The 23690-nt window shown below is 37.0% G+C and overlaps 1 protein-coding gene across 3 annotated transcripts; it reads left to right on the plus strand.

Moving 5' to 3' along the window:
• Positions 1 to 7470: 7470 nt before the first annotated feature.
• LOC126828203 (uncharacterized) lies at positions 7471 to 19814 on the plus strand. 3 transcript variants are annotated; one of them, XM_050557834.2, is made up of 9 exons: positions 7471 to 7609; positions 9461 to 9908; positions 10544 to 10738; positions 11119 to 11351; positions 11552 to 13305; positions 14525 to 14695; positions 16552 to 16832; positions 17635 to 17820; positions 18991 to 19814. In XM_050557834.2, the coding sequence occupies exons 2-9, from the start codon at positions 9879 to 9881 to the stop codon at positions 19132 to 19134; spliced, it is 2994 nt and encodes a 997-aa protein (XP_050413791.2). In that variant the 5' UTR covers positions 7471 to 7609; positions 9461 to 9878; the 3' UTR covers positions 19135 to 19814. The 3 variants fall into 3 exon arrangements, with proteins under 3 accessions (XP_050413791.2, XP_050413790.2, XP_050413792.2); XM_050557833.2 differs by lacking the exon at positions 7471 to 7609 and adding an exon at positions 7634 to 7820; XM_050557835.2 differs by lacking the exons at positions 7471 to 7609; positions 9461 to 9908 and having other exon boundaries at positions 10135 to 10738.
• The last annotated feature ends 3876 nt before the right edge of the window (positions 19815 to 23690 follow it).

Raw genomic sequence — 23690 nt, forward strand, 5'->3', positions numbered from 1 at the left:
GTCTATTATACTCATGTGAAAGTTAGTAAAACGGATGACTTTTGTTAGATAATTTCTATTCAAAGTTTTTAAATGTTGTTAAATGTGTGATATAGTTTTGTTAGTAGGTAAACTGTGTCAGTGAATAGACCCACTGTACCTTCTACTGTAGGTGAAAAACATGATTGTTGTAAAACACATTATAAATTTGTAATAATTAAAATGACTACACTTCTTGGAAATAGGATGGAAAATATTTGTTAGCCTACTTTCATTGGATTCTTGATGTTGATTGTTTAATTGTTTAACTTGGTGAGACTGTCACACCAAGTTGTAAATTTTAGATTTAAAATAAAGTCAGTGTTAAGATATAATATAATAGATTTTGTATTCTTTTATTAAACAAAATCTAATCCTTTTAAGTTTTTCTAATCGAAATCCCACATTAGATCAATTAGATTCCATACTTTATTCTGACCTCTATTAAAGTAGCTAAGTCTCTAACTCAATATCATCCAAAGTCTTCGACATTGAAAACACGAATTATTTGTTAATTTAAATCAACATTGATGTTGTGATCTTGCCGTTAAAAGATGGGCTGCTGATATCCAATATTTAAGACAAATTAAACATTTTACCATTGGTACACGAATCGTGTACCATAATGCGTTTCAGCGCCATTGGTAAGAAGGGACTCGAAGAACGAGGCTGGACATATTCCACATGTCATGTCAAACGGTGATGTCATATTCTTATCTGGAGAGCATGCGCAGTAAATACTATCGGTGAAGACTGGAACATAACTGATTTGAAATTAGAGTAAAACCGGAAATATTGAATGTAAATCAGTTTATATACATTCATATTACATTATTATATGTGTTGCGACCCATTTGTGTCAATTTCTAGGTCCCAAATATTAGCGATTTAGCTCCTTTAAAGCAAGTTAGTTACATTCATGTTTCTTAAAAGTAAATTGAAGTTACATGTATGTTTTGTGAAAACAAACAAAGAAATTTGGGGGGATGTTTTCAACTTCCTTAATATGAACAGGTCCTGAGGAAAGGGATAGGACGGTGTATCCAATAGTTGATTTATCCCCCAAAAAATTGTTAATTCATGCGATGTGCATATTGTACAGTTAACTGGAATGACCAATTTAAAGAAAAGGTAGCCTATAGCCTTTTTTTTGCAACATTTTAGAATTACAATAGTTATTTTTGAAGGGAAGATGTAAAGTTCGGCCTATATAAATATCTGGTCATTCTTGACTATAATAAAACATAAATGCCAGAAATATTTATTTTTAAATACGTATATGTAGGTGGAATCTGTACACTGGGAGTTCGTATTTACTCCTTGATCAAATATAAATATCATAACATGTAGTAAGGGTATATATACAGTATACATTAGAAGACAAACCCTTCGTTCAGATAAACTTTATCAAGCCTAAACCCATTGATAACTGTGTTTTCACCTGTGTCATTGTAAAGGTGGTTACAGCGGCTTGTCTTCAGTACAGGTGTGTGTTGTTGTCGTGACGAAATCTGGCCAACAACTTCAACAAATCACATTTCATATGGGTTTTATCAATGGAAATATATTCAATAATAACTTACTAACTACCAGGTATATCCATTATTTCCACTTACCTGTAATAAGTCCACAATTTTCACAGATTTAATCGCCGGTACAGAAAACAAATCGCAAGTCGATTCAACCTTTCACCGGATGTAAAAATAAACTTGGTGACGTCACGGAGTATCATCCACAAGTTTCGCGCTCCCGGCTATTAACGGGTGACGGAATTTATAGCCACGGACAAATATTTCTCGATAAATATTTTATTATGTGACAGGCGTGGACTTCTTTGTTGCGGTTTATTTATTACTTGAGTAAGGCGTGGTAGAGATTGCTCAGATTAGAAACTTAAACACGGAAGGATTTCTATTGGGTTTTTAGTTTGGATTTACACCGTCTTTTAATGAAAAGGGCGCGAAAAGACACAGGCACGTGCCACATTTTTTTCTGCGGTATTAAAAGTAGCTACAAGTTGCAAGAACAAATGTGTTTTACTTTTTAGGGGTTAGGTTAAGGTTTTGTACCAGTATTGTTAGCAGAACCGGATAAACCGGACCGGTGTGGGCCCCATCGCATTCCGTAAATACGAATGCAACACGTCTCCTTTACTGATGAGTGGTGGGTGCCACAGTGTTGGTTAACCCTGGTCAAATGACTTAAACTACCGATGTCGACACAAGTATGTTTACCGGGTAACGTGTTGTGATTTAGCCTGATCTGGTGGGGGTGGGAGACACCCGATATTCATCAGATTAAACATAGCCTACATTATGTAAGAATTAGATAAAAGGGTGGCCATTCTTGCTATAATAGTTCAAAAATAGATAATGCAAAATGAATGTATTGAAAATTTCATTCAAATTACTTTATTCTGAGCCAAGTTATCAGTTTGTAATTTTGATACGATGTGTGCCTCTTTTGTTTATTATCGTAACCACGGTACTTGTATATTCGAGTTTTAGTCTCGCTTCTCCATTTTTAAATTAAATCATTAAATGGCCGAACCGTTCTATTCTAGTTAAAATTTCGAGAATCCGATGACATCGAGAATTAATTATGGTCTTTGTATGTTAATTAATGTCTAATTAAAATTTTATATAACAAGGCCTAAAGAAAGACCCGCAATAGACAAATTTAGCTCTTGAATAATGTATCTTTAATCCTACATTCACTACATTTCGCGCGACTGAAATATATTGTGTGTGTGATGGTGGTGGTGGTGGGGGGGGGGCGTGATCCACTGGGCCGTCGATCCGATAGGCTACCCACGAGTATTACAAATACTAAACCTGGTGGTTTGTGATGACGGAGTTCAGTTGATGCACCACACGGAACCAAGTTTAGCTTCAGTTTCAGTAAAGCAGCTTTGGTTTTCTGATCAAGTTTCAAGTTCCGACCATCGCTCCAATTAAAGTGGCATCATGGGAGATTAGATAAAGAGTTGATAGTTCTTGCTATAATAGTTAAAAATAGATAACGTAAATAGAATATGCTGAAAATTTCAGTCAAATTGCTCCATTCTGAACCCAGATATTAGCTTTAGAATTTTAGGCTGTCATCGATCATCATTACTAAAGTCGGTAAGATAAAAAAACCAAAACCTCGATTATTTATTTTTACGTTTAAACAGACATTATGCAAGAGCTAAATCTGCCTATTGTAAGTCTCCATTTAGGCTTCAGATGATATAGAAACTATTAATTAGACCTTTATTTACACGACAAGCTTAAAATCAACCCTGTAGACCCACGGATGGCTTGGATACAGTTTGGATTTAAACAGCCTCGTCCATTTAAAATTAAATCAATAAATGGCGGACCAAGCTAACGTTTACCGTTACTCGCTGCATCATGTCACAGTCGGAAACTGGTGATGAAAAGCCTGCCAGGCGAGGCTACCATAGCCATCGAGCATGTTACTTGATAATCGAGAATATGTGGGTGGAGTTATCGTTTGTCAATCAAACGATCGCCAATTCTCATAGACGGCGAAGACACAATTGATGCCTATTTCTAGTCCAAACTTCTAACAGTGACAATACAATTCCGTTCAGAAAAAAGTAATTTGACTGAAATTTTCAACATTTTTTTTTATCATCTATTTTTCAATTATAATAACAAGAGAATGGCCAAATCGTTATAAAACTCTTAACTAATGTATCTTTAATTGTTTTTCAAAAAGTGTATTCCGATCCGCTAAATATCGCAGGTTAGCGATGTCATCGAGTGTTGATTATGGGCTGGATAACCCCCTCCTGCAAAAATTCCTCTACGCGTACATGATGGAAAACAGGCACGTGTGTTAATTACCCACTGTTGACTATGATGAAAATATACTTGTGGTCAGAATAGATATTCATGTATTAATTAGTGTACTCGGTCTCTGAACTCTGTAAAATTCTACGTAACAGGTGGAACGGTTAATTGTTTCTTTTTAAATGCGATAATTGTACACATATTCTTCACCCACACCTTACCTCTTGATCCCCAACTCATATACGTGGCCTTACCAAGGGATGGTACTCTGGGTTTTTCTAAAATGCAAATTTGGTATTGACACATCATGCATGCAGTGTATTATAAGCGTGCAATGTTTCCAAAATGTGCAGTGCTCATCCTTATTTCTCATTGTATTCAGTAATCTAAAAACGCATGTTAAAATATCGCTTGTCACTGAAGTATTTGTTTGATTTTTTTGTACAAATCCTAATTAAGTGTATAGCCTATATACATAGCCATCTTGTGCATTTGGACGATGCACACATTTATGACTTCCGTGACAAAAGTAAAAGTAATCATTATGATAATATACATTCCATCAGTAAGCGACGCATGGGAGCAGACATGGTTGATTGGTCCAATAGCTGGATCCCGCCACGGTCAAAACACATGACGCCCAAATTGTGCACTGACAATTTTTATTTTATTTTTTGCCTGCATCCCTAATATTTCTAAACCTAAACGTTGGAACTGTGGTGAGGGTGGTTGAATAATTTGTAAATATGTGTTCATTAGTTCGAAAATTGCCCCTGGAACCAGCCGCCGGATCCCATTTTGGGCCGCTACGCTGGAAGGAGTCCCCGACACCCCATTTGACCCGCTACGTTAACTGCCCCGCAATATTAATTTCGTTCCATCGGTCGTGACTAATATTACCAACGCGTCCTCTCAAACTAATAGCTATCGCCGCCCTCCCGACCAGTAATTTATAACTTATATGGTAGCTTATTGAAATCACAGTAAACTGTTAAAACCCCCCGAAAATCCAGGGTCGTAAATTCAGCCTTTATATTTAAAACAATATGAAGGCTTGAAGATTTAAATATTTTGAAGTGTCCATTCTGTTGAGTGTGACAATGTCAATAACACTAACCCATCAAATCACGCTTGGAATGAAGAACTGGTTAATGTTGAGGATTTCGAGTTTGTATGCGAGATGGAAACAAACCGGGCTTTATGTCCACTGTTGTTGACCCAAGCAGGTTATCAACAATACCTAGCCCATTGTTACAGTGAGGATACATGTAATTATTTGTAAATATTAATGTCGTTCATTTTAATAAGTCACCAGAAAACTTTCAGGGGGGGGGGGGGGATATGTCTATATAGCACAATAACATGCCAATTCTTTAGTTTAATCAAAATCAATTGTAATCCCGGTTCATTGACCTTGGGAGAAACCTGACGAAGTAATGAAATGGTGTTTAACGTCCCACTGTTCTGTTTCGACTAAGGTAATGAAGACGGGCATATGTCACACATTGTGCTATGAGGGAAATTTTCCCCGGGCAGCGGCGCTACGGCCTACTCTTATATCGAATTACAACTGCCAAGGGATCCTTTACGTGCATGTCAATGTGTACACGGGACCTCGGTTTTTCGTCCCATCCAAACGACTAGACAGCTGTCCTTGTCAGGCCCTCCGTCCTGCACCACCGACAGGGTGGAAACCATGTCGGAAAATTCCATTAAACTCTCTTGGCTAACACAGGGAACGAACCCACGACTTCCAGACCAGCGAGCCAGCGTCTTACCCACTTTGCCACCGTGGCTCCGAAATCTGATGAAATCTTAGAATATGATCTGTGCTAGAGTAGATAAGCCTATTGATTCGTGGTATCCAATTGTATGTGTTATCTACTTGGTCAAGTGTTATACGATTATATTTGCTAGTGAATATATAAGCTTACAAATGCTTGTTTCTTTTTTGGCTTAATTTGTCGTCAATTGAACACAAAACAACAATCTGGTTAAAACACAGATCCTATTTCGTTTCGTTTTTTATAGTTTGTCATCCCACAAAACAGATCAACACATAAACTTCGTTAAAGCAAAAATTTTATTGTGGGCCCAAATCAAAGAGATTGTGTCAAAGTCGCACATGGAAGGCAAATGGTTTGTCAGTCTGATCAATATTTAAATTCTTGGGCAGAAATGAAATCAAATGGCTTTAAACCTCCCAATTTTCGGCATCACCCGTCCCAATGAGCAGGGAAAATTTAAGCACCAAAACATATCTTACATTTAAGATGTTAAAGTTACAATTTCATATTTTCTAAGAAAGTCAAAACATAATTATTTCTATGTCTTTTGCTTAATAGGCTGTCAACTCACTATTATACGATCATAGGTGTCATTCTCACACTTAAAACTCATTTACACCGGAAATAATAACACAATTACCTCCCTTGTTTTCTATTCTCCACCATGGAGTAGTTATCTTCAAACGTTTGAATTTGAAGATGGAAATAATATTTTTGCCAATTTCTCAACTGGCAATAGTGAATTATAGGATTAATAGGATTATTCTTTAACAAGGTAGGACTGTTTATTGATACCATCTATTTTAGGGCTTTATTTTAATAAATTTTAAAAATGTAACTTAAAAATATGAAATTGCAACTTTAACGAACCAGAGGCCCATTTTACTAAGTGTAGGCGAGGTTACAAAATGATCTTAGGCGAGCTTTGAAACGGAATCATGGCCAACAATAATTGTTAAAATACTGACGATATTTTAAATCTGAATACTTAGCCGATTACCAGCAATTTCTGGTCCTATTTTAGGGGAACTTAGTGCGACTAATCCGCGGTATAAATAGAGTGACGTCCCTTTTATTAATCGCAACACACTTAAATGGAATAAAACGTGTATGAATACCAGTGTTTATAACCTTGTAACCAAAACAGAACATACAACACGCTAATAAAACACACTCTCAACCATTTATATACTTAATAATATTATTACAAAAGGGTGGAGCTTTTATTTTGGGATTTTCCATGCCTAGCAATAGAGTATCAATAGCTTATTTAATAGAATATGAAATAGCCTATGAATGAAGGTCGTACGCCAATAAACACTATAACGTCAAGAATGTGTGTAAATCCATTTCAGAAGTTAAAGCAGCGTCTAGAAATGAAATCGGGGTTTAACGTTCGAATTTTAACCGTCAAGCGTTCTTTTACGTGCACATCAATGTGTACACGGGACCTCGGTTTTTCGTCTTATTCCAACGACTAGACACCGTCCTTGCCACTGCACCACGGACAAGGCCAAACCACGCCGGAAAATCACGAAGAACTTTCTTGGCTAGCCCCAGGAGCGAACCCGAGACCTGGTTAGCGAGCCAGTTTGTTACTCACCGAGCCCTCGCGGCTCCTCTAAGAAGAAAAGAAAGACGTTAAACTCATTTCATTTTCATTCGAACGATTCCCGATTTTTATATGTCCAAAACTACGCCAAATTATATCCCAAAGCTGATCACTCGAATATTCGAATATCATTTAAATAACGGGGCTTCCCATTTAACAGATTATCTATTTAATCACCTCATACAGGAAATAGGTGATTTCCCTTTAACAACCAACAATTTATTGTAGATATTTTAGGTAGGTTAGTCTATGATTTGAACGTGATTTATGAATCAAAGATCGACCTTTTGGGCATATTATTAGCTAATCAGCCATAATCGGATTAACAATTAGTTACGGTATGGCCCACTGAAAAGGCAGTAGTCAAGGGAGAGTCAATATGGCGACTAAATGTAGGTAACAGAAACAGTGTTTTTTTGTGCTAGAAGGATCTTTAATTATTAATGGACTGGTATTTTGTTTATTATAAAGTTTAATGCATAATAGTTTATGAACAAGGATATCGAATACGTTTCTATGAGACAATCTGTAGTATAGGTTATGTAAACATTAAGGACAAGATATGTATAGTATTGTGTGTGTGTGTCTATATTTTTACGACAGGTAAAATAACTATACACTTTTTATTCTATTAATAATTAAGTTTTCTATACCATTAATTCTATCCACAGAGGGGGTCATGGTGGCTAAGTGGGTAAGACGCTGGTTTGCTAGCCTGGAGGTCGCGTGTTCGATCCCCTGCATTTGGGATTTTCCGACGTGATTTTCACTTGTCAGTGATGCAGGACGGAAGACCTGAGTATGACAGCCTGTCTAGTCGTTCGGATGCGACGAAAACCCGAGGCCCCGTGTATACATTGGCGGGCACATTAAAGATCCCTTGGCAGTTAGAATTTGATATAAGAGTAGGTCATAGTGCCCGGGCAAAATTTCCCTCATAGCACACCGTATGGCGAATGCCCATCTTCATTAGCCCAATCGGAGCAGAACAGTAGGACGTTAAACCCATTTCATTTCGTTTTTATTAATAATTAAGTTTTCTTTATAATACCATTAATTCTATCCATAGATTTCGTCGACCCAAACATTTGTACATAATTATTATTTTCAAACGATACGATGGCATACTCTCATTTCAATTTCCAACTGCCAAGAGGCTCGTTTATATCCCACCCGAACGACTAGACGCGCCCCCTTCCTTGTCAGATTCACCGTCCTGCGCCATTGACAAGGCGAAATCCGCCAAGGAAACTTTCGTGGTCAATACCAGGATCGAACCCGGGACCTATTTGAGTGAGTTCGGTTTCCACTGAGTCACCGCTGCTCCCATAAGGCCTACAAATCTCAAAGGGCAATAATAACAATTCAAAACATTGAATAGTTAATATCTTTATCCATAAAAATCCGATGGAAAATGTGAAACATTATATAAATTATATTTTAAAAAATAAACTAAATCTGTTATTAGATGCTGTCATATTACATTTTAAATGATATTTTAAAAATCGTTTTATAAAGAAACTAACGTATATACATTTGTACCATGTAGACAAGAAAATATAGACACATATAAGAAATAAACAGGGTTATAAAGTTAATGTAAGCAAAAGGCCTATTTCTGCTTTCTATTCTTATTCGGTCTATTCGTAAAATACAACACAAACACGAACAAAACGCATCTATAGTATTCAATATATACTATACATATCTTTGTTCTGGTTATCTATGTTCTATCCACCATTCTCGCTAACCCAGATCACCTGACCCGGAGCACCAGACCAGGTAATCTTGGTTACCGAAAATTTCCTTTTACATGAATAGAATATACTAATTATCACCTATTTTATTGAATTAAAATTGAACCGTATGTTTAATTGCCCTGAAATGACATAGCTGGTGTCGAGTTAACCCCAGCACAAGGGTCTGACTAGACGTTCGGAAGAGACGATGCTCCGCCCGCTTTATTGCAAATTTGTTTACGTAATCCTTCCAGTTTTGAACGATATGTTGTCTCCAGTGCAACCAGTCGGAACTGCCAGGAGACAGTCAGACCTGTCAGGGCCAGTTTTCTCTTCTACACGGTAAATATCGTCACAGCAATCAGACAGGCTACAGATAGAGCCAGATAATGCAGAAAGAGTTATGTGCTCAAATATGTACAAAACAAAAAAACGAAAAAAAAAACGTCAAAAGCTTTGATTATAGATCAGTTTGTCTTCAAATTATATATTTTATATTTTCAGATAAAATATTGTAGATGAAAAAAATGTGAAACACAAAAACCAACGCCTATAACACAAAAGCAAAGAATGTTCATATAATATTGTTGATAGCTTAGCCAAATAAGAGGATTACTGGTGAATCCTGATTAAAGAAATTCAAGAATTACAATAATCTACATTTAAGTAAAATCTTATATGATTACAATAATCATATTTCTTTGGATTATTTCTCCCCTGTGTAATACTGCAGGGAATATTTTAGCGCATGAGCAGCATGGACCTGATGTAGCTGTCTAGTTATTGTGAATTATATTTTCAACATTATGGCCTTTCTTGTTGATTAAATGTGAAAAATACCATATAAAAATAAAATGGACACATTTCTTTGAACAAATTGGATCATTTTCTTTTATACCATTTTGCATAGACATTTAAAGGAATGGGTACTGGGGCATCAAAAGACGAAAAGGTAATATTTTATGCTAATACATTTTATCAAACCATTATGGTAGCTATTCATTTATATCTAAGAGGTGCCATTTTGAACCAAATGTGATCCAAGAAAAAAAATATTCTTCTAACGGGGTTATCACGACACAAGGGGAATAACTCTATTTTATAACTCCATTTTAGTTCTGAAAGCAATGCAATGGGGTTTAACGTCTTACTGTTCAGCCCCAAATGGGCTAATGAAGACGACGGACATACACTATACCGTCGGCTATGGGGGAAATTATATTGAATTCCATCTACCTCACCCGAACGACTATACGGTGTCCCATGCCAGACCATTTGTCTTTCACCACTGAAAAGGGGGAAACACGCCGGAAAAATCCCGATGAACTTCTTCGGCCAACGCAGGGATCGAGCACGTTACCTCTTACTCACTGTGCCTCCCTGGTTCCTAGTTCTGAAAACTGAGTAAGCTTAATTTTTTTCCTAAATCCATTCACTTGATTTGATATTTGTTTATTTTTTGCAATGTCTATTTTCTGTCTTGTCCACAGGTTTATCTTGTAGATTTTTGTTTTGCGTGTAGTGCGGTCCTCCTGTACTTAGTATTATAATGTTAAATAGCTAACGATCTACTGTTTTCTATTTCAGACTCGCCCTTCAACTATAAGTTTTCTATCAACATACCAAATTAGTCCCCTTTATACCCTTTCAACACCACATTCTTTATATGCCGATAATCCTAAAATCTTCGACTTGATTCCTCCACCTAAACCACCGCCTTTCTCTAAGAAACAAATATGTGAAGTCGGTGATTTCGGTGAAATTGATAAAAGAGCTGAACAGGTAATGATTCATTATTTCCGTAGAAACCATTGGATACAGTTGAGATAAATAATTGGTCTGGTGTTAAACCAGGTAAACCTACATAGATTCTGTTGATATAATCTTTAATCTAATTATGTTAATCATCGGACTTGTGGTATTAAATGGGGCTTAACGTCGTGCTTTTCTTTCTATACAGTCGAGTGTCAGTGTACTCTGCAAGGGAACAAGGCTGGAAACTCCCGAGGACCTTTCTCGTCAAACACCGGGATCGGACCAGGACCTCCTGGTTAGTGAGCCGGCGCCTTTGTCGTTGAGACCACTCGCACATTCACCCTAAGTTTCGTGGTGTTATCCTATTAACTCCTCTGTATTTTACGAGATAAATTTATCGTTGCTAGGCTCCATCCAGACTTTTAAACAGACCGTATGATGAAGTGGTAGATTATTTAACAGAAGACTTGACCACAGATCTGGAGAAAGTGAGAGTACTATATAGATGGGTGACAGCACAGCCAGTAGATCTGATGTTAGCACCAAGAAATAAACCCGAAGGCAATATACCCATGTATCATATATGGAGAATCAAACACAGGGAGGGAAATTATGCTCAATGGTTTGCAATATTATGCAGGTAAGTAATGAACCAGACTGCCAATCATCGCGGCGTGGTTCCCTAAATTATATACCACATTATCTCTTGGGCAGTCTAAAAAAAAAAATGATGGCTATGAGAAATGAAATGCAATGGGGTTTAATGTTTTACTCTTCTGCTCCGACTGGGCTAAGATCGCTATGAGAAATTTGTTCACAGTAGTGATTCTGTATTTTCAGACTAAGCAACATACCGTGTGCCATAGTAAACGGGAGATTGAAAGGATCTACGTATCAGGTTGGTGAGAAGATTCTAGAAGATGAACATTATGGAGAATGGAATGCAGTTTTAATAGATGGATATTGGCGATTCGTGGATGCTTATTGGGGCTCATGTGCTGCCATAGAAGATCACGCAGGTGAATCAGAACCCCAGTCAAGGCAGTCGCTCAAAAATTCCGAGAAAGAAGAGAACAGTCCCATTTCACATAAATCAACAAATGCCGATGTCATACTCAGTCCCATAGACGAGGAGGACAGCAACAAAATAGAAGAATCCAATTGCATAAAGAAACATGATGAAGAAGACAATGCAGAAAAGGCAGATTCCCCCAAGGAATCCCAAAACAAATCAGAAAATCAGAAAAATCCCGCTACAGAAACAAAGATAAAGTCAAAGGAAGAAGCTGCAGAGACGATATCCTACAACCGAGAAGATAGTCTTGCTGCGCCAGGACTAACGCTGACCTATGCCTGCGATGAAAACTATTTCCTTACCGACCCCGAACAACTTATATATTCACACTTTCCTGAAGCTTCAGATTGGCAGTTACTGAAAAATCCATGGACAGTGGAAAAATTTGAGGCTAGAGCAAATGTAAAAGATCGATTCTTTAGCTTCGGAATGTGGTTAGATTCTCATAAAAACTGCTGCATCACCTCCGAAACAGGAGATTTAGAGATAAGTCTTGGAATCCCACCCGAGGACGCTTGTTATTATAAATTTCAGTATATGTTATACAAATTGGACAGTTCAAACCGAGTAGCACCAAAATACAATCGCCATGTATTTATGCATCGGCCTATTGAAAAGGCATTAAGTTTGAAATTCAGATCTCAGAGTTCTGGCGTGTACCGTTTAGAATTGGTAGGCCGCGATGTTCGGATTACTAAATCCTCCTATAATTACGACTGGGTTGTTATTTATAAACTTCAATTTGACAAACCCAGTGAAAATACGCAGCTATATCCCGCTCATCCTGATAGTGGATGGGGCCCCGCCTCCCATACGCGTGCCGTTGGGTTATCTGCCCTGAGCCATAAAACAGGACAAGTTAGAGCCACAATTTCAGGAGATGTCCAGATATCTTTTACTGTGAAAGATGCTGATAAGATAAATAAACAACGCTTTAGTGGTATGCTTATTGACGCCAAAGATACTGAACTGACAAATAGACTCGTTTATAGACTAGAAGACCAAAAACTAATCTTTAATTCTAAGATACCTCGGAAGGGAGAATACTCTGTGCGACTTTTTGTGGATAATGAAGACGGTGGCAAAGAAAATTTTTGCAATTATTTTCTTATCTCAGAACAGAATCAGAGTAGTGAATGTTATCCAAAAGAAATTAGTAAACGAATTGGACGCAGAACTGCATGTGGTCGGGTTAATTTCAAGCCCATCTCTAATCCTTCGGCCGTGTTGGTTTCAGACTCAAAAGAGATGGTGTTGACTTTTGAATACGACTCTGAAGAACAAATATATCATAGTCTTGTTGCCAACGAGAAAATTGACTCAACACAGTGTGTTTCCGTGACTAAAGAGGATAAACTATTGACGTATCGGTTAATATTTCCTCACTCTGACGTGTATGGATTTAAATTAGGTATAAAATCAAAAGACAAAGAGAATATGATAGACCCGCTGTTTGATTACGTCATCACCTATTCATCTGGTGTGCCTTCTACTAAATTACCTACACCACCACCAGAAGGTATTGTGATCTTGTTTTTTCTCAAGTTTATTAGAGTGATCCGTCTAATTCATGTATACTAGGGATTTAACATGCCATTGGCATTGGTTAATTGGGGACAGTCGTCGAGTGGCCAAACTTTGTACCCTCGATTATAGAATGTTGCGGGTTCAAATCCCGGCGTAGGCCGAGAAGAGACCTTCAGAAATGTTTTAGACCTGCCGGTACTTCTGCCTAATCGATGTCCATCCTTGTACTTAACAGAACCCCTGACAGATGGAAATCAAGGAAGGGTAAGTGGATGAACCGCGGTCCGAGTCCCCCCCCCCCAACCCCCGCATTACATATGTAACCGTAGGAAATAAATGAAATGAAATGGGGTTTAAAGCGAGAATTTCATATTTTCAAGTTATATTTTTAAAATGTATTAAAATAAAGCCTTAGAATAGATGGTATTTATAAACAGTCCTACCATGTTAAAGAATAATCCTGTTAATCCTATAATTCACTATTGCCAGTTGAGAAATTGGCAAAAATATCATTTTCAACTTCAAATTCAAACGTTTGAAGATAACTATTCCATGGGGGGAATAGAAAAAACAAGGGAGGTAATTGTGTTATTATTTCCGGTGTGAATGATTTTTAAGTGTGAAAATCATACCTATGATCGTATAATACTGAGTTGACAACCTATTGAGCAAAAGACATTGAAATAATTATGTTTTGACTTTCTTAGAAAATATGAAATTCTCGCTTTAAGGTCCTACTGTTCTGCTTCGGCTAATAAAGACAGGCATACATCGGACAGCGCCGCCAAGGCCTACTCTTAAATCGGATTCCGTCTGCCAGGGGAACTTTTACGTGCACGCAAATTTGTACACGGGGCCTCCCAACAACTAGGCAGCTGTCCCTGTCAAACTCTTCGTTCTGCCCCACTGACAAGGGGAAACCATTTGAAACCTGAATTTGAATGACCCACAACAACTGCATCGCTCAAAGAGCAGACAAGTGCACATTTCTTGCTATTGCAGAATGGACAATGTTAACAATGTGTCTCCATTTTCCAATGGGATCAGTCATGTTGGTCAGTTTTCGCTAAGGCAGAATAGAGAATAGCCATGACGTTTAGCCACGACTGTTCCAGAGCATGGTTGAATTGCACTTGTTCGGCAATTAGACTTTTCCAGGATATACGGCTGTATACTTGGTTGGCTATTACAGGATGATATTGTTATTTCAGAAAGTGAAGAAGATAAATATAGACGAGCTATTAACACTGCTGTTGAAGCCCATGATGAAGAAGAACTGGGGAATATAGCCAAAAAGTTAAAAAAGAAGAAAAATGAAATTTGGTCAACAGCTTTATTAAGTTTAACTATTACAGAGATGGACATTCTGTACTCTACAAATAGTAAGAATTTTGTCACAATGTAAAATTGTATAGTTATATGGCATTTTCGGCAGTCAAGGGGTTGAACCTTGGAGTTGCGTACCTATATTTTTTTTTATCCCTTTGGCATTTCTTTATCTTGAGGTTTAAAGATGATTGTGTAGAATCAGAAACTGCGTAGTGCCACCCGAGCATTTCAGAATATGTCAATTAAGTACGCCATAAAATATAGTCCAGTGAAGGTTCACCTCAAAATTGTCCATTGACTATGTGACCCGTGATCGCACAGTCCATTATAATGTTTAGACCAACACGTGCCAAACATAAATGATTATATTTAGTATATCTGTGACCAGTTACCATATTTTAGAGGTGTAGATCTAACTAGTGACTTCCTTCAATGTACAAATTTTGTAATATTTAAGGAAAAATCAGATAATAGGATAAAAGTAAATGCTGTAATTAAAACTGACACGTCGATTGATGAACAATGCATAAAGGAATAAACAATATAATAAATCAACAAACACAATAGATTGGATTAATGTCGTCACCAAATGACGGCTTGAAAAGTGATGACAGGTTAATGACTTACTAGCCAGTTGATCTTAAAGTGGTTACTATAAGAAACATTAATTATCTTAACGATTGGCAGATTATCACACCATTATAATATCAACCAAATTGTAAGAAGAACACAAACCACGCATCGAATTACTTCCGGTGTTACAACCTAAACTATACGAGGGCTAGCTTACTAAGCCTATCTGGACACAGATCACTAAAGATTTCCCCATTGACTCCAATGTTAATTCTCGTATCTTAGACCGGCTCTAACTTTTTCCCAAATTTTCGTTGGGTAGAACGCTTTCTACCACAGATGGAGCAACATGTGGCAACCACTTGCCCAAAAGCACGTATGAGGTTCTTCATGAAAAACTTGAGATACACGAGCTGGAAGTAGAGACAAGTAAACATGCAATTTCAGGCCCTACATTTCAACGTAACCAACCTCTCAACTCTTGTATCCTTCCGCATCAAAATTATGAATATTCACCAAAACCTGGCAGAAAATGTATTTTCAAACCCTTTTCCTCAATTCTACACCAAAAAGTCAACAAAAAGGAAAAGGGAGAGGAAGACTAAAAATAGCTTTGGCCCTTGTTTCGTGGGTGACAGCGTAGGAATATTTGGTGATCTGTGTCCATCTGTGAAAGACCTGTACAAAGTTGATGGTTTCCATTTACTTGTCTACATAGTCCCCTTTGCCAACGATGTTGCAAGGCCTGGATGCCGGTCAGGAAGAAATTTTCTTCAGCCACGTTACAAAAGTGGTTCACCGCTGACATGACGTCATTATTACTAGGAAAATGACAACTGGCTAGTTCCTTTATCATTTATGGAAACAGGTCTCATCCATTGTTACAGATCTGGCCATTAAATTATCAGGATCTGTTTCACAACACTGGCAATATGTCGAGTGGTCAATCGTCGATAAGCCATCACCATGTTATGCACCCGGGTAATGTTTTCTTGAATGGTTGCTTTTGACGGCCTTCCAAGACGCGGGTCATCGTGGAAAAGGAAGGCCCCCCCCCCCCAAAGCAGAGACCATATCGGCATGTATCTGTGTTGGGGTTATTCCTTTCAATTGCAGGTACTGGATGACTTTCCTATAGTCTATTTTGTCCATTTCTGGTGATTGCAATGGGTAGTGTCACAAGATTGTGCGAAGGCAATAATAACACCACAGTTGCAGTTCTTATGTCTATGATTCGTTCACTTTCAACCCAATTGATCTATCCTTTTCAGGCTTAAAACTTTTCAGCCAGCTTTCGTACATACATTTATATATGCATTGCTTTTTCAAATTTCAGGGTTAATAGAAGCCTTGAATTTTCGCCATGTTGAAAGAATAAAGGATGCATTAGAATATGTTTTAAAGAAGAATTATCATGATCGAATGGCGGAAGAGATACAACTGGCCAGAGAATTTCTTGGAAGACATGCGCACATCATTTCTCTATTACACAAAGTGTTAGATTTAGATCAGCATACTGTGTCTGAAATCAGAGCTTACAGTAATCCACCACAATCCGTTCATAAAGTCATGATGGCTACTTTACTGTTGATCGGACATTTTGAAGATGAGACAAAGGTGGGTAACATGCAAAACAGAATAAAATAAAATGGGGGTTAACGTCCTACTGTTTTGCTCCGATTGGGATAATGAAGACGGAACATGCAAAACAAACTTCCTTAAGGACAAAATGTTGCAACTGTACATTGGGTGGGGGGTGGGGGGTGGGGGGGGGGGGTGAACTTTGTTGTTTTCTATTAAGAGAGCATTAAAGGCACAAGGTATAAGACCAGACACAATCATCAGTAATGTTATTCAAAAAATCTATTTTGGTTTAAAATTTATTAAAGTCGCTCCAATTTATTTAAGTTATGGCTATGTTTAAGTTCTTGAAGGTTTTGATTAGTTTCACAACGCCATCTTTTGTCCTCTTAGAATATAGTGGTTTTAATCCTACTCTCTTCCTCGCGAAGGTTTTTTATAAACAGTTTTGTGCTCAATTACAAATAACAGACTTCACATTGATTTCTGTGATACATCCATCTTGTTTGATGGGTCATAATTTAAAAATTACAATTGATTTTAGACCGCCATCTTTGCGTGTCTTAGATAAATGAAAAAGGAATAATAAGTCATGTCGTTTTCTTAATACTCGGACGTGTTTAAAAACAATCTTTTCCTTAAGATAATACATTATTGTTCGTGTGAGAACGATCTAGGTTTTGGTTGTTTTAAATGGTTATTAAAAGACATGGTGACGATTGTCGTGTACTAGAATGGTATGCTTGCTCTTTCTAGAACACCTGATACCAATTTAAAATTCACATAACCAACAAGATGCACCGGTGCTGCTATTATTATCTTGTATTTGAAATTTTAGAAATGGTCTAAGATTCAAATTCTGCTGGGGAAGACTGGAACAGAATCGGTGAAGAGAAAGATTCAAGCATTTGACATTAATCTTCTACAACTAGACGTGGCTGTTGGGGCTAAGAATATTTTAGGGAGTATGACACTAGATGAAATAAGGATTACCAGTGCTGGAGCTGCTGCTTTTTTCATATGGGTAAGTATGAAGCAGGGGCGACAACTCGTCTGTAAAACCGTATGATATCCTGACTGCCGTTACACATAATGGGTTATCACCAACACAGTACCAGTGTCAGAGCAATGTATTAGTCAAGTTAGGGTAATGACTTAATCCAATCTGTTTCACAGAGAATTACGAAAGTCTTCTAATATCTCTGTAAAATATGACAACCTTCAACACGTGATGTCCCATCACGCGGCGTCAATCATTGGCTCAATGGCGCGTGCATTGTGCACATAAGACCTTACTGGTTCGGGCGGAATGTAGCCCTTTACCCATTTTAATACCCATTTACACTAAATAGGAAATAATTTTACCTACAAATACGTCAAACGTGTTTATTTATTTTTCTAATACATAAAAAAATTGTTTTAGAATTTAATTTGTCAAAGGAAAAAAGTTAATATTTGTGGCTCATTAAGTCGCATCGATGTCATCCTTATCAGTGATTGTCGCGGCCTAGCGAATATTCACTGCTGATCAGTGTGGACTTAACCCTTTTACTCCCATAAACCACCAGAACGCAAAACATTTTATAGCAATCGGCCAATGAGGATTCACTGGAGGCTCTTTGTCCAAGAATCCAGCTAAAGCGGTAGAGCGGTAAATGAAATACCCCCCGACACCCTTGCGATTTTTATTGCCTGTTGAAGCGATGATAGATAACCAGCTAAGAGGATGTCGAGTTTGCAGGCGACGGTTCAGATTTTGCCACCGCTGATCACAAATCACATGATGTGTTAGCTAACGCGGATTGGATTGCTTGTCACATAACACACGTGTACGATTTCAGAGCGACGAGCAATTCTTTGTCGCCAAATATCAAGTTGATATTAAATGGCAACTCATCGCAGGTGACAAAAAAACTTGCCCATCCGAGCCAATTTTTTTTAGCAATATGGGGCAACGCGGACAATTAAACAACGCTTATAATTGGCGCTAGGCTTTAGTGAACAAAAATCCACATTTTTCTCTAATAACCTAACTGTAATTTGAGGTCAGTGAGTTGCCTGTTGTATTAAATAAATATCATAGTACAACTTTATCATTGTTTTATTAGAGTAGCATGTTATCTTAAATAAATATCATGGTTGTTTTATTAGAGTAGCATGTTGTATTAAATAAATATCATTGTTGTTTTATCAGAGTAAAGGAGTAATAAATGAAGTTGAAACAAGACACAGAGAAGAAATGGAACAAACTTTACCAAGAACCAGAAAAAAGGTAATCAAGAAAAAAGTTAAGAAGGAGGACAACACGTTTGATAGAGCCCGTACTTTATACGCATGATCGAGAGATCTTCAATAACATTCTCGTCCATTGAAACGCATAAATCGGACAACTCGGTTAGCCTAATGTTTTTAATGTTTTGTTTTTTGTTTTTTGTGTGCGTTTGTGAAATAAGATTATTTGAATGACCACGATCTTACCATAACAAACATGCCACCTCCCCGCCTCCCATGCCTTTAAAAGAACGATTTGCTGTTAAAATACGACATCTTTGAACTAGTTATGTAAAGGCAACGAAACATCGCATTTCTAATAAATTATCATCTGGAAACGATGGGCTTAGAATGACCTCCTGAGGACAACTAAACATTCATAATGCTATTCAGAGCATCTGCTGCCTTTATTTATACTTTCATCCACCCCTTGGTAGATACTATGCGATAAACCGATTGAATGGCCATGATCCAATAAATATGTAAAACAAATGGCGCATTTGTATTTTAATTATTTTTTTTTAGCAAAAATTAGTAACATGTATATATATATATATTTATATTTTAAGATATTCAGTGCGTGGATATGTTTTATTACATTATTAATAGAATTCAAAGTATATATATTATATATTATTAGCTACTAATTATAAATGGACGGTAACGTGAAAATGGTTCAATCATTTATAATATTATTGTTTTATTTACTTGTGTTTTTATTATACTGTTAATCATAATAAACATCATTTTCCCCATAATTTCCTCAAATTCAGTATTCTTCGTATATTCATGAAGCAATGCTCCGAGAAATCCCTCTCTGCCCATTGCTGGATTGGATTCTGATTCTGAGGAAGTGTATGTATTCTTCCCACTCAATCACATATATCCCAAGTACAGCAACATGACAGCCCTTCGTTTAATCTGGGGTCTTTTTTAAAACTTTGGACAGTGATTTAAGGTATTAAAAACGGTGAAAGTATTCTTCGTCTCCATACAGTATTGTGTACATTGTATTCGTGTTGATAGCCTCGTTTGTCACGCAATTAATTTTTCTGCAATATTCTGCTATGCACTGGTTAACTGAGCATAATAAAATCGTGAGTCATGACGTAACGTTATGTAAAATTATTTGGTTCAATTTGGAGCTTTGTTTAAAATGTAACGATTTTGTTACGCAGTTAGATATTGGTTGGTTTTCGGACTATTGACCAGATATAATTTGGAACAGAAATTTGCTTCCATTAAAGCAGTATTTAGTGGGATTAGCTCTGATCAATCGAAACACTGCGAGGAGTATGTATTCTTCGTAACGCCAGCAATATTGTCCGATTTAACCGAAACATGTTATTTTCAGAGTTTTGTCATGGACTTTGACAAAATACCTGATAATGCCTTCTTAAAACTCACTTTGCTCCTTTGGTTATATTTGCGTTGCATATTCATATAGTTGTGTTCGTTGTGGTCGAATGGTTGCATCATAAGGTCTGTCACTAAGACAAGTGGTATGGTTTCGAATCCCCACTTGTATGTGACAAGGAGTAGGATCGCCTGTCTAACTTCGTGCGTTTTTCTCCGGGTTCTCTGGTTTCCTCCCACGGCTAAAGATCCCTACAGGTAAGCGAATTATTGAAATGAAATTGAACCATGTGTTGCTCGTGAAATGACCTATTTTGTGGACGTTAAACCCCATTTCTCGCTCTCTCTCTCTCTCTCTCTCTTGTATGCTGAGTATGCACCTTTTTTTTTTCGCGTAATCTCTTTAAAGTTCAGTGGTTATTTGTTGGAGTAGAAGATTAATTCTCACCGATGTGTATACTTTAAGATTAGTGCCCATGCTTATTTTGACTTCGGGGGCTTACTTTAATATTATTTTGGACATGATAAATGAAAACGGTAATCGTCCTACGTTTAGTTATAAACATTTGCTAATAAAAATGTTTATTCTTTTGGTCCAAAACAGTGGGAATACTACACAAAATATAAACCTAGCTTTTTATCACCTGTCTGGTGGTTTAGATACAAACAACACAAACATTTTTTATATCCAGTTTCATTCTCAAACACTGTAGGTTAATTAAACATACATTATGCAAGAGCTAAATCTGTCTATTGCAGGTCTTTCTTTAGGCCTGAAATCTTATCTAAATTATTAATTAGACATTAATTAACCTATCCAGACCATAATCAACTCTAGATGGCATCGCTAGCCTGCGATCTTCAGTAGATAATGAGCCGATTTACTGCATAACTTTCCTTCGCGATTTAACGGATAATCGAGACTATGCTGTTTATCGTACTGACTTTAGTAATGATGATCAAGGCTAGTCGGAAATTTCAACCGCTTAGTTCTCGGTTCATATTGGATCAATTTAAATGAAATTTTCAGCAAATTGCCTTTACATTATCTAGTTTTTAACTATTATAGTGAGAACTGCTAACTCGTTATCGACTCTCCCGTAATGTATCTTTAAGCGGTAAAACAAGCATAAATAATTCATAGCCTTTTATTGTTTACAAAGGCGTATCAATACTAATAAATATTGCGGGCTCAGTTGTCACCTATATTACATAGAATACTTTATGTGTAGTTAAATAGTCGAGAGCGAGACGTTAAGTAATACATTGATAATGCACGAGTGCGTTAGTACGAGGACTATATCTATATTTTACGCAATATCGTGCAATATTTCAGCTAGTATAAATAATGTACCCTTGGCACATTGCACGTAACATTATTTGAGAGAGAGAGAGAGAAATGGGGTTTAACGTCCACTTGACACAAACTAGGTCATTTCGGGACTAACATATGGTTTAATTTTATTTCAATAATTCGCTTGCACGTAGGGGTCTTTAGCAGTGGGAAGAAACCGGAGGACCCGGAGAAAACCCACGAGGTTGGACAGGCGACCCTACTCCTTGTCATGTAACATTATTTGAAATAATGGTACGCCAACATCTGTTTTAAGTTTGTTTCACCATTTACAGTCAGGCCACACAAAAAATTATCTGGTTCTCAGATAATCCTTTTAAAAACATTGATGCGGGGAGAGAGCGGTTTTTGTTTTTATGCTTTTATTTTGTCAAAATCTAGCTAGTTTTTCATTTTTAAGACACACACAAAATTATTATAAATTTAATAATTATTCAACTCCTAAGAAAAAAGAAAATTAAGTAAGAATTTCAAATAACGGCCGAATAATTCCGTAACTTCATCTATCTACATTAATTCTTGGGAAAATGTTTTCTAATCCGTCGGTGTTTATTTCGGTGAGCATTGCGTGGTATCGATACCGTACTCATTGTTAAAGCATGTATTTTGCTGGTGATTTAAGTCTGCGTTCTCAATCGCCTCACAGCAGTCATATTTCTTGGGAAAGATAAGGCATTTTGATCCCGAAAAAGATAGATTGACAGCAAAACTGTAAAACAACGCTTTTTATGAGAATAGTGGCACGGTCGTGTGCTTTATCCATTATCATCACATGGTTCTACCATGATGAATGGTCGCCTGACAAGGTAAGTCCTGATGAACGTTAACTATACTTTCGAGGTAGATATCGATGACATAGAACGGTTATCAAAAAACATCCACGCCGCTTATACTCCCCTTTATATTTGTGCATAACTGTGCAAAACTCTATTTTAGGCTTTTGTCAAGTTATCTGTGACCCCCCGGCGTATTGGAAAAACCCCCAAATAGTTTAATATGTAATGATATTTTGGTGTTTGAGACAGTCGCGGTTGGTTTTTGTTTTTCTATTTAGCTTCCTGTTCAAATCGTGCAGAACTGATTTTATTGCATATCAGTAAAACTAAGACTTAGCATAGTAGGTACACGTATTTAGTATCTTTTCATGTAAAATCCCAGTTTCTGTGTTTTGTCAAAGTGACCTTTGGTTACCCCAGATATACGCCAAAATGACCATATAGCCTATAGAAACCGGATATATCATATCTCAATCGAAACCACACCGCTTGACTTAATGACAGACTTTATGATCCAAAGTATACACGTAAAACTATTCGGCCACCCTCTCCCTCTCGCCTTATTCGTAAGAACCCATAGTTTAATGTAGAAAGAAAAAAAATGAGGTTTAAAGTAGCTAAGTCTCTAACTCAGTATTATCAAAGTCTTTGACATTGAAAACACGAATTATTTGTCAATTTAAATCAACATTGATGTTGTGATCTTACTGGGAAAAGGTAAGCTTCTGATATCCAATATTTAAGACAAAATAAACATTTTACCATTGGTACACGAATCGTGTACCATAATGAGTTTCAGGGCCATTTGTAACACGGGACTCAAAGTACGAGGCTAGACATTCCACAAGTCATGTCAAACGGAGAGCATGCGCAATAAATACTGTCGGTGCAGACTGGAATAACCAGACGATAGAGATTGTCATTCGATTAGAGATTATAGTAGGGGAGCTGGCTGGCCGTTGTTTCTAAACTCGCTGACAAAATTGGCACTATTGACTGACACTAAGTAAGAGAAAATGAAAAAAAACAATGGAAAAAGGCCGTGCATTACCATGTTTTTATTAAGTATAGAATAAATAAAAACAAGGGAATGTACGGGCTATTTCTATTTTCCTTATTTTTTAATTTTTTTTCTTG

This window comes from Patella vulgata, chromosome 7, assembly GCF_932274485.2.
Source record: "Patella vulgata chromosome 7, xgPatVulg1.2, whole genome shotgun sequence".
NCBI classification, from domain to species: domain Eukaryota; kingdom Metazoa; phylum Mollusca; class Gastropoda; family Patellidae; genus Patella; species Patella vulgata.